Source organism: Centropristis striata, chromosome 20 (genome assembly GCF_030273125.1).
Source record: "Centropristis striata isolate RG_2023a ecotype Rhode Island chromosome 20, C.striata_1.0, whole genome shotgun sequence".
NCBI classification, from domain to species: domain Eukaryota; kingdom Metazoa; phylum Chordata; class Actinopteri; order Perciformes; family Serranidae; genus Centropristis; species Centropristis striata.
The window spans coordinates 26,758,333-26,775,508 of record NC_081536.1 but is presented as its reverse complement, the minus strand read 5'-3'; the positions used below and the strand labels follow the sequence as shown (position 1 = coordinate 26,775,508).

Below are 17,176 nucleotides of genomic sequence, written 5' to 3'. Positions count from 1 at the left end.
CAATATTTCTTCTTTTTTAAATATACTATAACTGGCAATGTGCAATCATTTTTGCAATAAATTGTCCCTCAATGTGCAATAAATGTATGAACACTAAATAGCATCATATCTGCTCCTGGCAAATTGAATTGAAGACTGTGCACCTTACCTCCCTTTCTTGCCTATGTTTTACATTATATCTTATATATTTTTTTCTTCACATTTGCTTGTGTATGTGTATGTATGTGTATGTTTATGTTTATATTGTATATTTTTATGTATTTTATTTATTGTCGCACTGCTTTTTGGAGTCAGCTCTCAAATCTCATTGTTCATGTGTATAGTGACAATAAAGGCATTCTATTCTATTTCGGTTGCTGTCTGATGGATTATTTTGTAAAAACATGATTTTATTTTAATTTTTACTTGTTTTAATTGAAATAAAGCATTCATTCATTCAAGTTTGACAACATTTAAAGCTGCATAAATTAAATGCAGGCAAGTTGGTAGCAGCAGAACAAGCTGAGAATATGAGGGAGACAATGATGTCCGCATACAGTTACTGTGGCAAAGGACTGTCTCAATACAAATCCAGCAGACACTACATGTACATAGAAATAGATTTCTTTTTCATCCTCAGTAATACTACTTGTTGTGTGTTTTCATTGCCTCCACTCTGCCGCATAACATCTAAAATCTACTAACACCATTGACTGTTGGAGAGTCAAGTGATGTTAACTCTTTCAGTATCTTTCACAAGAGGCAAACAGCTGGTTGGAAATGTTGCCATTCTGTTTTCAGGCCCTCTACAAAAATGACCAAAGGCTTACCAAAGTCAAGTGAATTAAGAGCAAGAAGGAAATAAAATGCATCCCATTCATCCTTGGATTCAAAGGCTGATGGCAGACTAAACACTTAGAAACTCTATATTTAACGCTCAAACTCAACCTTCATGTGGGTGAATGGGAACAGAAGTTAAATGTTAATGCCCTCCTGGCTCTTTGTAGGAGCTGAAATACCCATCGAGTTGCCTGAGTCTGAGCTGACTATTGGTGCAGCGTACATCTGCCAAGGTTGTGGATAGCAAATGCAAGAAGGGAAAAAGCAGATGCATCATTTAAAAACCTGCATTGTGCTGCCATCATATTGAGATAGCAAACTGTACAACATAATGAAATGAACGGGTCACAGCTTATAAATATTTAGGGATCACTATTGATCAGAAGCTGTCTTTTAAAGCCCATATTGAAAGCCAAAAAAACAAAACTAAAATTAGGATTCTTTTTCAGAAATAAATCTTGTTTCTCGTATCGGTCAAGGAAATATTTGATTTCTGCAACTTTTTTTTGCCTCTACTGGATTACGGTGATCTGCTTTTCATAAATGCAACAACTCAGAGCCTGAAGAAGTTGGACTGTTTATCATTGTGCTCTGCATTTCATTACTGGCTTGGGAAATTGTACACATCATTGTTCTCTGTATGCCACGGCTGAAATACCGTCTTTGTATGTTGGCAGGCTCTCATTGGTTAGTTTTTATCTATAAATTTATTCTTGGGCTACTTCCCTGTTACCTGTGTGCATACATGTGTCGAAAAAAAAACCTAAACATGGTCTACGCTCACAAATCATTGTCCATGCTGGTGCCAAGAGTGAGAACTGAGTTAGGTAAGAAAGCTTTTAGTTATGCCCCTTTTATCATAGAACAATTTGTAAAATGAATTGAAATTGTCTGAGTTGATCACAATCACAATTTAAATCGATTCTAAAGGATAAAGAAATAATTTAATAAGTCTCTACTGAGGCTCCTTCAGTGTTGTTGTGATGTTGTATTTGTATTTAATTGTTATGATAACTGTGTTTACATGTTGTAACTTGTCTCGTTTTATGCTGCTTTCTTGGCCAGGTCTCTCTTGGAAAAGAGATTTTTTTTAATCTCAATGAGACTTTTACCTGGTTAAATAAAGGAGATATATAAAAGGCTTATTACAGAGACACAAAAGACAAAAGCTGTGGGGGACTGACTCTTGCCACAAAGAGAGAGGGCTCTTGAAGGTAAATAGGCAATGATGAAGTTATGTTACATTATCCTCCCTTTCAGCAAGGAGCACAAGACTTTGGTGTGTTTATCACCTTTGTGCTAATTATTTACAAGGCTGTGTTATGTTGACATGTTGCTGTTGCTGGATTCTTCAAAGAGGATTCAGTATTTACTACACCCTCGTTAAAAATAACACTGGGTATACTGGACATCTAGCAGTGTACATAAACATATCCCAGCCACCATGTGTTGCACCAGGTGACATGTGAACACACACTGTAGATGATTTTTGACTCAATTGCACACACTTGTTTCAGGATATTATTGAGACTTTTTATGAATTAAACGATTTAACTATAAACAGATTTTAAACATTTGCATCTTCAGCATGAAGCAATGAGCTCTGGGCTTAGAGCCACAGACAGTAAGGAAGGCAGAAAGTAACACTGATGAACACATTGTTGGTTTGGACGATTCATGAAACTTGCAGGCAGTAAACAAAATATTTTTAAAATGCCAGATTAATCTTTTAATCCTTTCAGAAGTGATCAAGGTGATTACAAGTAGATAAACAGCTCAGACCTAGACTTATACAGTAGCTCACAGTTCCTGTAAATGCCTTAAACGGACTGAAAAATGATATTGTGGTAATTTGCTGAGCCCGTCACTCACGCTAACAACACATTAACATACATAATAAGCACACCTTCAGTGGTTTCCACTTACTGGGATTATTTTTTTGTGTTTCAGCAGGGCTTACATTAACCACAGTATTTCAAGCGAAATAATTTTTTTAAATTTTGTAGTCTGCTTGGTGCAGATTTCAAAGGTTGTAACCGTTATGTGTTAGACCAGTGGTTCTCAAATGGGGGTACGCACTCAAATGAAGGCACTCCAGGGGGTACGTGAGATTTTAAAATATACATTTAAAAAGTAGCTTTAAAAAGAATCATTTCATAAATATTTTAGAAAAATATAAGTATACGTTCATAAAATTCATTTTTCAGTAGGCTATTCAATTTCATGATGCTAAAAACCCAGAGTGTCCCCCATACCAGGATGGTTGGACCCAACCTGTCATATGCTACCTGGCATCACCTGTCAATCACTTGAAAACTCAAAGATGGAGTCGTGGTTGAAGCGTAGCAGTTATAGTTTTAAATTATTATATGCTCACTGTTTTTACTACATTAGTTTGAATCACTACATTTTAGTGATGAGACATATTTGCAATCAATTTAGTCATGGATTATTAACATTTAAAATGTTTGAAAGCAGTTTTTTTTTTTCCAAATGTATGAATTTTGTATGCGTTTATCAGTTCCAAAGTTGAATAAATCAGACACTGATGGCACAGCACTCTGTTTTTAAGTCTTTTTTTTTTCCAACAACAAAAATGCTTCGCCCTGGTTAGGGGGTACTTGGCTGAAAAAATATTTCACAGGGGGAACATCACTGAAAAAAGGTTGAAAACCACTGTGTTAGAGCAAAGAGCCGTCAGTCGTACCTCTCTCAGAGCCTCAGCGTAGGAGCTCATGTCAGTCAGGATGACCAGGACGTGTTTCTCACACTGGTAGGCCAGATACTCAGCTGAAGTCAGCGCCAGGCGAGGGGTGATGATACGCTCGATGCTGATCAGTCACAGAAAAAAGGAAGTTATTCTATTGTAAATAATAATAATAAAAATTATACATACAGATTTTCATAGCGCTTTTAAAAGGTTCTCAAAGTCGCTTAACATAACCGAGAATTTAGACACACACGAACACAAAATGCAGATTAAAACAAAACGTAAACAGAGATGCGATATTATGAGTGCATGTCTTGTAAGCTATTTTGAAAAGGTGGGTATTGTACACATCTTGAGGTCTGACTGTAACTCAAAAATCTATTTTAGAGACTTGACATACATTTTAGTTTTTGTTCCAACTAGGCAGAAGCACACCTGATACAATAATTCAACTGAGTGAAGACAGTTCAGGTTATTTGCTTTCTGCTGCTTGGTTGGAATGAAACCCTGCAGACACACCGGCCTTTTCACGGATCAGTTTGACACCCCTGAACTAAGCAAAACATAGAAAAACTGGGATTGGATTGTACGGTTACTGTTTTCACCGTTGTAATAACATCTGACTGAATCTTACGTGGGGTCATTGGCCAGGTTGAGGAAAAGACAGACGTTGTCCATGGAGCCATTCTCCTCAAAATCAGACTTGAAGAAGCGTGCAGTTTCCATGTTGACCTGACGGACAAATTATACAAGTTAATGACAAAGTGAAAGATTTTACTAAAGTTTTAACATAAGCCCTTTTCAGGATCCCAGAGGGAGAGACATGAGGCAGAGATACAGTGTGGGGTGAAAGGGACAGGTGATGCTTACTGATGTTACTTATTGTTACTTGACTTTTGAGCAGCTTATAAACAGAGTTAGGAACTGAAGCTGCAGAAGAGGCTGTTAAACACAGTTCATGGAGGCAGTTAAGGTGCTTTAACCCATAAGAAGCCATGGTGACACCCGTGTAACAAACACTTTAAATCTTCTAGAATCTCCCATATTGAGCTTTATGCTTCACCTTAACTCATTAAGTCCCTAAGTGACGTATACTCAACACCCTGGTGTGGTGGTCACGTGACTTTGACTAGAAGTGACTTCTCCAAAATATGTGTGTGACTGGAAACAGAAATGTGAAAAAGAAGCTGATTTCAAAAAGTTTATCTTTTGTTACGAGGCTCAGTTTAAACCCGTTTAACAATTCTAATCCGTTAACAGGGTGTCCTGTATTGCATTTAACTTGTTCTGACCAGATTTCCTGAACAAAGGAAAGTCACAATTTTGATATATGTTATGGAGATGCAAACAAAAAGGCAAATGGTTATTTGTTTTTATTTATTATTGATGGATTATATTTTTGTTACTTAAAAACAAATCTGAAAATCTATTAATGTCACAATTTTGATGTATGTTGTGGAGATGCAAAGAAAAAGGCAATTTTTTAGTTTTTTTTTTTTTTTTTTTTAAAATAAGAAATATCATAAACATAAATACCATTAACGCCCATTGTATCGTAGATGTCACATCACAGATCTTTGACATTTAGGGGTAGTACATTATTAAAAAACATCATAAATGTATTCTATGTGGTCCACTTGTTCTGTTGTATATCCCCCATAATTTTCCTTTAAGAATAACTGGGTCTGGGTTCTTATGGGTTAAAATGATTGCCGCAATATGTGTCAAAACCTTGCTCCTTCTTGGGAGTCATATCAGTCAAATCTTTGCATGTAGGTATAATATGCATATTTCAAAATGTAATCTGACTAACTCTTCCAGAGCAATTGTCCAGATTTAAAGTGAGATGCCCAAAGTGTTTAGTGCGGCTTTAAAAACCATTGTGTTATAGTGAAGTTTCACTTAATATTTTTAAAAGGGATTAGGTGGTGTGCAGATTAACACTTCTAAACCTAGTTAGTTATTGGTTTCTCCAATTGTTCTTCCTGTCCATACTAGCCATAACGAGATCCCTTCCTGAAGTCAAGCTAATATAAGGCTTCAGTAGCAGTCAGGGATAGGGAAAACAAGAGAATAGCATTTTTTAAGCACAAACTAGCCCATTTTCCTATGCCCTTACTGTAGCCCAGAGAGAAAGCAAAATGTTTAATTCTGTCCTAAAAAGACAAATTGATTTGACTGCTGACGACTCATTAACTTCAACTGAACATTGGAATGCATTTTCCAATAAAAAAAATAAAAGGTAAAAGGAGCTTGGCTTTGAGCTGGGGGATGAGTGGTGGAGGGAGGCACTGGTCAGGGTCAATTCTACATCTTCTTGTGCTCGTCTTAGCTTATTGCAATTTAAGGTTCTCCACAAAATTCATGTCACTAAAAATAGACTTAGTCGGCTATTTCCAGGCACAAATGATATATGTGACCGGTGTGATCCATCTCCAGCAGACCATGTTCATATGTTTGTTTCTTGTCCCAAACTAGCCAATTTCTGGTCATGTTTTTATAAATTCTTTAACAAAGTCCTTAATACAAAATTAGAACCCTGCCCACTGATATCCATCTTTGGGGTATCTCCTGTTCCGATTAGTCTCACTAAGGAAAATTCGGATATTATTACTTTTGCCTCGCTCATAGCCCGCAGACGTATTCTATTACATTGGAAAAGCCCAAACGCCCCCCTGCCTCTCCATGGATGAGTGATTTAATGTCTTTTCTGTCTTTGGAAAAAAATATATTAATAAATATATATTCCTTGAGAGGCTCAGCAGCCAATTTTTATCACATATGTGAGTACCCTCACCTCTCTGGACCCCAACGGAGTCGATTTGATGCATGCAAATTTCAAAAACTTTTTTTGATTAAAAAAAGTTTTTTTTAATGAGCACACTTGGCATCCTGTGTTTATTTATGTATTGCTATTGTTAGTATAATTGTTAATTTTAACAACTTTATATTAATATAATTCTAGGTATTTTATTGTATTGTATTTATTTATATATTTTTTTTTTTTTTTTTTTGTGGTTATTCGTTCTAATGTACCAATTAAAAAACAAAAATGTGGAATAACTCATGTCTTGTATTGATGCTTATGAATGCTGATTTCCAATAAAAAAATATTATTAAAAAGCTAAGCTTGGACTCTCATTTCATGCTGTACAGTGTGTTTAGAGCGTTGCTGGATATTCATGATTTCAGCCCTGCACTTAGCATATTATCTTGACTACTGATCTGACTTGTGAAAAAGTGATAATTCACGCATGTTTAATTGGAAACATGTTTGCCTGCAGGTGCGTTTCTTAAAAGGGCTCAAGTAAAATAGTCCTCACTACTGAGAAGTTTTCAGGATTTTTGTCAAAAACTAATCAGACTAAACCACAGATTGCTTTTTGCTCTCAGGGGGTCTCCAGATTAACAAAGGTTTGTGTTTTAACTTTTTTTTTTTTTTTTTTTACCATTAAACAGATGCAGATTATTGTTACTGTGTGTAGTATGTCCTTTTTTCCCTTTTATATAATAAACATCCATATGTTGACTTGTAGAAATTCCTATATTAACCCTGCTGTCAATTCTCCTGCTAGCTAGAGAAACCAGAATTTTATTCATGGATGGGAACTGGTGGAGAAGTGGACGACGTGTGTGTGTGTGTGTGTGTGTGTGTGTGTGTGTTCGGTAGAGGTCAAGCTGTCACAATTGGGGGAGTTACAGCAGACTGGAGGAGCAGCTGAGGAGGAGAGAACTTGATACTGCGGGGCTGAGTGTGAAAGGTCCTGCTGAATAAGTAACCTGTCTACACGGCCGGGGGATATGCTCAGAGGTGCATAAGTAACAAGAGGGACTTAAAGGTTAAATCACCTGGTGAATAAAAGACAGAAAGCAGGGCGGTAGAGAGGGGAGCGGGTGTCACGTCAGGGTTAAAAGGGGATTAGGGATTAGAGTCACAGATTTGGGGGGTTGGGGTTGCTGTAGTTTGTCTGCTTACCCCCATGGCTGCAAAGACAATGGCAAAGTTCTCTGCACTGTAGTCCATCACATCCTTGGACTTCTGCACCAGGCCGGCCTGACGACAGATCTGGGCAGCAATCTGGAGCAAAAAAACATACAGTTTAACAGTAACAGTAACGGATAATGCACTAGATGTGGTGAAGATAAAGGTACACTCGTTCATTGCTTTTGGCTGTGAACGAGAATGGAAGAGTTTTGGGAATTCACAAATTTACGAATACTTTATTTTTGGATAGGGACAGTGCACATTAATGAACATCGATAGACATCTTTGTAAATATGCTGGATTATAGCAAGGTTGCTAGTTTGCATCCGTAGTCCCTAAAAAATTAAAAATAAATACAAATATAAAAGACAGCAAGTACATAGGTAAGATACAAATAGAGGAGACAACACACACACAACACAACACATACCAGACAGGTTGTAACTATGCAATAAAAAGTAATGTTCATGTCCAGTTAGTGTAATTGTTCAGGAGATTCTATCCATTAGACTACTTCAGGAACCCAGACGTTTTTTACTTGGTCTATACCCAGAGGGGCAGAACATAAATTACCATGAACAAGTTTTTCTTAATTTGTGTTTGTTACAGGCGAAACGAGTGACTGCTTTAACATGGAGAAACAATGGTAAACCAGCATATCACAGTGGTTTATGAATTATCTTGATGTTTGCCCCTGGAAAGAATTACACACACGCTTAAGAATAAACAAGAGCTGTTTCAAAAAGTATGGGGAGGTTTTATACATTATATTAAGAACGAACAAGAACAATAATCTGGTTCATTTAATGAACGAACCTGGAGCAGAATAATTTTACCCTCTGCATATTTATAATTATGTTCATTTGCTCTATACTCATGTACTCTTTTTTGAATGGATCCTCAAGGACTCTTGTTCTTAAATTATGCTACATTTGGCTGCCATGTTCTTGTATGTTTTATATTTTTCTTGTGACCTATGTGTCAATTTTGTAAAAGAAAATTCAATAAATATATTGTTGAAAAAAAGAAAACCTAAGTAAGATAGCAAAGGTAATTACATCTTTCGAACACAAGTTGCAGCTCCTGACTGATGGTGCAGAAGCATTCATCAAAACTCTAGGAAAGGAATTTAAACCTGTAAGGGAGAAATTATATCTGGGATTTAATATCCCAGTGAAATAATATGGCGATATTTAAAGCAGGACACTCTCTTTAAATCGATTCAACTCTCTGAGGAACATCATAATTTCACTGCAACTGCATGTGGCTATAAGTGCTGATCTTAGTGAATTGGAAATATAATTAATAAATAACAAATCTGAACTTAATGAGGCAATGTGTATTTGAGAATGTGAATATGTTACCACTTCTGTATGAGGGTGTATGTCAAGTAGGCTTGGGATTTCACAGCATTTCATTGACTCTAAATCCAGTATGGAGTCCACTTATGAAATCCCTTATCAAATCTAATTTGATTTAGCTTCCAACATTTGCAAGTAGCTACCCAAGTTATTAATTAATACATACTCAAAGAGATCCGTTATTAATGCTTCTTGGCTGACAGTGTTCACATCCTGGAGCCACAACCTAGACTAGATGAGCAACACAGTACACTAATAAACTACTAAAACTACTAACAAAATGTAACAGACACACTGATATAACAAGTGTAGCCTGCTTGCTCTGCACACCCTATTAGTATTTTAAGGAAATTGTTGAGCTTTATTTGACAATCAAACAAAAAATGTACATCTACAATAGGAACCAATGAGCTTTGGGCTCACTGCAAAAAAGGTGTGTCTAAAAACAAGATAAAGACACTAAATCTGAGGGAAATGATCTTGCTGCACGGACAGATAATTTCACTTGACAAGATTTCTTAAATTAAGATTATTAAATCTAGAAATAAGCATGTTGTAAAAATCAAAATAAGAAATTAACTCTTACCACAAGATAAATTATCTAACACTTCTAAATCTAATGGGGTTTTTTTTTTAAATCTTGGCAAGAAACAAATAATTGTCAGGTCACTCTGCTTGGGCCAGTTCATCTCTGCTTGTAGCTTTAATTTATCTTGTTTTAAGAGTTCATTTCTTATTTTAAGCGTTCAACATCAATTTTGTGTGTAGAAACTCTATACAGCACAACTATAGCACTAGAGGGTCCAGCAACGGTCAGCTTGAAATGCCTCACCCAAGAACAAAGGCCTTATGGCGATCTTTTATCTATAGAGAAATGACTCTGTGGAATAATCTGCCTCACTAACTCTGTTGCACTGAAAGTAAACAGGTATTTAAAAAGAAACCGATATCTTATCTTATACAAGCTGTACATTTTTAAATGTTGTTCTTACCTTTTCTTTTCTTACCCTTTTCAAGTATATTGTGATTGACTTTACCTGTAAATGTATGATATGTTGAGAATATGATTTTCTTGTGTGTATTCTGTGTTGTTCCTGTGGACCCCAGGAAGACTAGCTGGTTACTAAGGTACCAGCTAATGGGGATCCTTAATAAATAAACAAACAAACATGCTTATGTTTAGATTTAATCATCTGAATTTAAGAAATCTCGTCAAGTGAAATTATCTGTCCATGCAGCAAGATCATTTCCCTCAGATTTAGTGTTTTGATCTTGTTTTTAGACACACCTTTTTTGCAGTGCCGAGTTCATTTACCATTTACACACGCAGAACAAGAACATGTATTAGTAGACTATTCATTGTTGGTTTAACCCTCTGGGCCCTCTGGGCCAATATTTTGAGGATTTTAACCATTTAAATGCCAGTTTGATTGCACAATGTCACTGTTTTTCAAAGAAAAAATACAAAAAGAAAAATAATTTAAAAAAAATAATAGATAATTTTTGGCTGGGGCATTGGTTTTTATCACAGCCTTGGGTAGACTTCTCACAATCTTTGAATGTTTGGTAGTTTTGAGCAGGGCAGAAGTTGTTTTAGAGGTTTATGCAGAAAAAAGTAGAAAAAAATATTAATCTGTAAGGTTTTTATAGCATTTTTTGGGAGGTGGACATTTTCGGCCCGAAAGGGCTCGAAAGGGTAGTAAGCTTGTACACAGTGTATTATAGATCCATTAGAAAAAAATTCAATTAGAATTTCAAAATATATCAAGAAAGAAATCCTTCTTCCAAAAATCATGTCATTTGCAGTATCACAGCCAAAATTATTGCCAAAAATAAGGTGAAAAATTTCTGAAATGGCTGAAAATGTCCTTAGTGGGCCCTGAGGGTTAAGTCTTTTCACCAAATTAACAATAATATCAGTTAATGCTTTACACAGACAACCTTTTTATTCTTCAATTCTTTAATAAATGAGTTACACAACAAGCCACAACCAATTTCTTCATGAATTTGTGGAATGAAAGCACAATTTCATGCTTGTCACATAATGTCATTGCCACAGGGTTGATCCCTCCTGACCTCTCCATGCACCTTTAGTTCAGACACCTGGCCCATAGAGGAAACCACCACATGATTGACCTCTGTGACACTTGCTTAATGAAACAATGAGCCAAGTCTTCACACCAGGCGGGTCATGATTAGGCGGACAACACATGCTTTTATTATGCTGCTTATTTGGCCGGTTTCACAGTGGAAACCTTTGGATCATTCATTTTCAAATTGCGGATGGGCTTGGGGTTGACAGCTGTGTTTATGCTCATAACACAGTGACCGTTTAAAGAAACTGATGCTATGGCAGATTTGCTGAGTAAATTTTCTCAATAATACCAGTTAAAGTCAAGCATAAACGGCCCCATTGTTTTTGCCCATCACTCTGGACACTGGGATTTAAAGCTATGTTAACAGATGCATTTCTGTTACTGTGTGCACTACGCCCTTCAATTTATCCAACATTAACTAGCAGGTAGTTTACAGCTGGGTTTGACACTGACAACAGCTGCCTTCTGCTGGTTGATACAGAACCATAACAACACTGCAAAATATGGCTGTCTAAAAACAAGATAAAAACACTAAATCTGAGGGAAATTATCTTGCTGCATGGACAGATAATTTCACTTCATTTCACTGCAGATTTCTGCAATTAAGATAAATCTAGAAATAAGCATGTTGAACACTTAAAATAAGAAATAACTCTTGAAACAAGATAAATTATTTAACACTTCTAAATGTTATGGGTTTTTTTTATCTAAGAAAAATAATTGTCAGGGCCAGTTCATCGCTGCTTGCAGCTTTAATTGATCTTGTTTTAAGAGTTAATTTCTTATTTTAAGTCTCAACATGCTCATTTCTAGATTTAATAATCTTAATTTAAGAAATCTTGTCAAGGTAAATTATCTGTCCATGCAGCAAGATCATTTCCCTCAGATTTACTGTTTTTATCTTGTTTTTAGACACACCTTTTTTGCAGTGAATATGATTTGTTTCTCTTTACTTTCTCCATAACTTATGAAATTCCAGGCTTCCCTTTATTTTAAAACTAATATTGTCTGACAGAAGAAAGCAGTAACATGTTAAACGCAAGATTGAGCTTTTATTTAATGCCTATTTTGTGAAAACCAACAGTAAGAGTATTGGTGCATTGGTTAACACTATAAACTGCTTTGATGCAAACCAAATTTTAAAATTTCTTTTAAATCCTGTGTGTATCTTGGAAACCACTGATGCATGGCAGCAGATAAAGATGAAGTTTAAACATGGTTCTGTTCCCTGTGTCAAGGTGCTATATATTTTTGATTGTCATTACAACAAAAAAAAAGGGTTTTTAGCAGATATCAGAACACCTCCTGAAAAACATGAATTATAATGCTGTAAATGCCTGACAATTGCAAACCACTGTTAGACAGTAATGTGTTAAACTCTGTCCCTGAGCAGTGCAACAGGACTGTAGAGGTAAAAAGAAGAATACAGGGTGAACAACATTGTTTTCTTCATTCCCTTTTCCAATGCCAATATTGTTGTCTTCATGCCCATTGTTAATTCATATATTTTATTTATTTTTGACTTGGGAAGATTTCCAGATCGGTCCTACCTAAACTAATGTATTGTAGGAAAAAAAAAGAAGAAACTTTAACTTTGCTGGAAATAACTATGCCTGAATAACAACGCCTTTATCTAGCTGACTTTCACTCGATAAGCCACGATAAGCTGTGCACTGAAAAAAAACAAAAAAAAACGGTTGTTTTTAATGTTAAAAAACCAGCAGCTGTGGTTGCCAGAACTTTACCGTAATAAATACGGTGCAACTTTTTTTAATATTACGGTAAAATGATATTAGCACTGATGATTTCACATTTAAGATTGCCATTTTATTCCATATTTTATCATGAAAAATAAAGTTTTTCCATCAAAAGAAACGCTGTTCTGCCATATAATTGACAAGAAAATACTTTAATTTATGCAGCATTTATAAAGATTTTACCATTAAATATTACAGTATATTTTTGCTAGAGATATGATGTTTAGTACATTTAACAGTTAGCTAAAGCATTTTTACAAAAAATAAATGCAAAAATTGCAGTGATGGCTTGTATATATATTACAGTATATTTTTGTTATTATACATACATATACATTACTCTACTGTATTTTACAGTAGAGTAATGTATTTATTTTTTTAATGTAAAAAACACTGTTTTGGCTGATGTATACATTTATAGTGTTCCATTGTTACTGAAACTGAATTAACCAATTTATCATTTTACGGTCTTTTACTGTCATGGTTTAGCAGTTTTTCACCGTAAAATCTACAGACATTTTTTACAGTGCACAGCTGTCTGTTACAACAAATCAAACCAACGCTGAAGCAAAAGTCAGAGCTCATTGAAAACACCAACCAATCAGTTTGGTTGAACTTTTGCTTACTTTAATCCCTTAGCATCTCGGCGATCGCAACTTCATCAAATTTATCTTTCAGTGGCTGTTGGGAAAGGGGGTAAACTAATGCTCCAAACTTAGACTTAATTTTAGCTTTTCTCATGCATTACAAATGTGTTATTTACGACTATTGTAGACGAGTATTTCTGCATACTGGGATCCATAAACAGCCTTGGAATTCCATAAATTGGGTATGAGTGTAAAGCTGAGACTCTTGTGCTTGAATATCCAAACAGCCGATCATTGAGGTCCAGCTCTAATTCTAGTATTTAACACACTTTTCCAACATTTACGTGGGACAACTGAGTCATGCATTTCTATTGTGAGAAATGAAAAACCCTGAAAGAGGAAGCAGAGGTCACATTGTTATCATGTGACACTGAGGAAAACAGCTGACACACAGATGAATGACATGACTCATCAACGTTCAACGTTTCTTTTGTGAGAATGCTACAGAAATAAATACACAATTATCTGAAAGCTTTTATCTTTAGATTAAGGCAATCAAAAGCATATGGCACATTTTGACTTGATGAAAATATATTTCCAATTCCATTCAATTCCAGCATGGAGGTTCATTCTCGTCTTTAAGAACCCATAAACTTGTTTAGTTTCATGATTAGCCATGTAGCTGAGTTTATTGTCAGTTTGCCATTTGCTTAGAAATAATTTAATTTGGATTTAGGTAAATGAATGCATTGACATGGTTTAGTAGTTATTTTGTGACAGATTGCAATTTTGGCTGCCATCGTGTCTTATAAATATAACTAGGGCCGGGACCCGATTAAAAAAATTAATCTAATTAATTAGAGGCTGTGTAATTAATTAATCGAAATTAATCGTATTTTAATCACATATAAATATTTGCGATTCGCACTGATTTTTCTACAGTGTTCCTCAAGGTCTTGGTGTCTCAATGTAGAATTTGAGGGATTTTTCTGTCAATTCCAGACTGGTCAAATATGGTTATATTTAGCATCAAATCTGTGTAATATTGGTATCAACCCAAAAATTGCTACAACAACTGATGAGATAAGAATGGCCATGAGGAAGTCAATCTGCAACAACCTACTTAAATTCAGTCAAACAGTATATATCTAGTGGGGCGGCATAGCTCAATATATCATAAAATGTTTTGATAAAAGCACCAAATTTAGCAGATGTGTTGATAATTATAATGGGAACAAAACTGGATATTGGGCCAACACAAATTCAGACCCTGGTTGCCATGGCAATAGCTACCAGCAGTTGATTAAACATTCCTTATGTTATGTTATGTTACGTATTTTTTATGTAAACTGTATATATATATATATATATATATTTATGTAAACTGTATATATCTATTATATCTAGGAATAAAGCTTTTGTAATCATGCATATCAATTCATTTCAGATTACTTTTGTGGAAATGTATCAATGACATTAGAAGCTTTTTGTTACAAAATTTGGTAAAATGGTCATTGTAAAGAAATTTTAAATATGTCATTTGCCAGTTATCTCCTAATTTCATGAAATTTGCGGACCTGTAAAATGAAGTTTTACCATCAGTGGAGATGGATACTACTAACTACTAGTTGAATATTACTGCAGAATGACATTTTAAAAAGCCACAGTGGCTGAGCTATTTTTATGAAGGACCACTACATTGTCAGAATGAAGAAAAATACCTAACCACCATCTAACAACACCATCCCACAGTAATGCAAGATTGGGACAAAACCTGCAAAAATAAAATACAGATTTTTTTTTAATTATTTTTTTTTTAAGTACTCAACTCACAGGTGCCATTGGCAGAAATTTTGCCTCAAGCAGAGATGAGACGCAGACTACAAGTTCTGTAAGCTCACCTCTTTCTAAGTCCATGTTTTTTCATTTTCAAACCCAGTCTTCTGCCCCAACTGATGCTGAACTCCTAATAATACTTTACTTTTCATAAAAAATATTCACAGGATGCTTGTAATCAGGCCTCAGAAGATTTTTCCTGTAGCTGATGAAGTAAACTGGTTTGGTGATCTCACCTCATTGTGGGGCAGCCCAGCAGCAGAAAAGATTGGAATCTTCTGTCCTCTGGCAATGCTGTTCATGCCATCGATGGCAGAGATGCCAGTCTGGATCATCTCCTCAGGGTAGATACGGCACTGAGGATTGATGGGCTGACCTGGAAAAAACAGAAACAGCTACATTAGACTTAGGATTTTTTTTTCCCATTACCAATTTCAGTTCAATTTAAATAATATTTGTAACTATGAAGAGTGGGAATCAAAGACTAACTCACAAAAAGAGACTATTAGGATACGTTGCCCACAGTAACGATCCTATTATGATAGAGATTCTATGAAAATGCTATAAATACATAGGCTTTGCCTGCTGGTAGGGCCATTTCAAAATTTTCAAGTTTCAGTACAAATACCAAAGTAATTTTTCAGGACTTCGCTTTAAGAAATATTTTTGTAACTAACGAAAAAAGCCAAAGTTCTGAAATGTTAAATGTGCTTGTTTAACAGAAGCAGCCACACAGAGCCCACCTGAAAAAAAGGCTCAATTGTATTTAAATTAGGAAAGATCTAATCCAAAAAAAACTGTAAATATGAATGTGAACAAAGATTTGCTGCCAAATTCCACAATATTTTATGTGTCACTGTTATAGACACATTTTGGCCTGTACCACAAGGCCCTAGTGCTCGTATGACCATCTTATGTGGGGCAGGTGAACCAACAGATGTGCTGTCGGCAATCTTTATGAGCTGCAGCTCTCATCAACTGGCGGCCTGCGGGCCACATCTGGCCCGCCAAAGCTTCCAGCCCGGCCCGCAGAATCATTTCAGGCCCCCCAGGATTTCACGATTCTGCATATTTTTCCACAGGAACCTGAACGCACTGCGTAAAACTTGCACAACCGTGTCAAATCAACCGGCCAAGTTTCTTACAGTACAGTATTACAGTAATAAGTACATAAGTCTGGCTCTTGGACAAATGTAGTTGATGGATCTATTGTTTATGAAAAATCTGAATTTGCCCATCAGATATTTGAGAACTGTTAATGTGTAAATTTGCACATTTAATCAGCATGTTTTATTTCTTATTGATTAAAGTGCTTTCTTAACACTTTGATGCACAACATGGGTCCTAAGTGACCCGACTAAGTTTTTATTTTCTATATCTTTGCAATTAATTAATTTCATCATTCAGTATTGCAGCCTTTTCTCAAATAACTTGTTTTTGATCATAATACATCCTAATTTTTTTTTTTAATTTCTTACTTTTTGAATAAAAACCCTTTTTTTCCACCAATCACCATTTTAAAACCTGACAAAGAAGACACAAATATTACCCATCCTATTTTGTTAAATTGGTGTTTTTCCAATAGAAATTATTATTTGGTGTCTCTAATAAGTCTCAAATGTTAAAATACGTGATTTTCCAATGTAATCTGGTGGTTCTAACAACTCTTTTAAAGTTGAACCTTAAAAATAAGACAAACATAGTTACACATATATAGGGGTGTTGTACTATAACAAAAAAACAAAAACTCAGGACACTTCATTTATGGTTGCAATTATTTTGTTAGTTTGTCCTGTAAATTGTTGCCATTTATTTTAAGTTCAATATTTTATTAACTACCTCAGACTTTGTGATTTCCTTTATTTGTTAAAGAAAAATACTGCTGTGTTATTGTTTTTCAATAAAATAAGATTCAAACATTGAAGGTGTATGCTGTGAGTTATAAAAAAAACGGAATCGGCAGGTCAGGCTTTTTTAAAAAAATCAGTGGTCGGCCAGAAAATTGCAATCGGTGGACCCCTACAC

At 35.3% G+C, this 17,176-nt stretch overlaps 1 protein-coding gene across 1 annotated transcript in view; it reads right to left on the bottom strand.

The window, feature by feature from the left end:
- The window catches only part of atp6v1ba (ATPase, H+ transporting, lysosomal, V1 subunit B, member a), a 49,751-nt gene that overhangs the window by 10,349 nt on the left and 22,226 nt on the right, over positions 1-17,176 (bottom strand). The window contains exons 6-9 of the mRNA XM_059359183.1: positions 15,388-15,527; positions 7,506-7,607; positions 4,164-4,261; positions 3,527-3,650 (exon numbers count right to left, since the gene is read on the bottom strand). Of these exons, the coding sequence (XP_059215166.1) occupies positions 3,527-3,650; positions 4,164-4,261; positions 7,506-7,607; positions 15,388-15,527 (464 nt within the window). The remainder of the gene's footprint in view (positions 1-3,526; positions 3,651-4,163; positions 4,262-7,505; positions 7,608-15,387; positions 15,528-17,176) is intronic.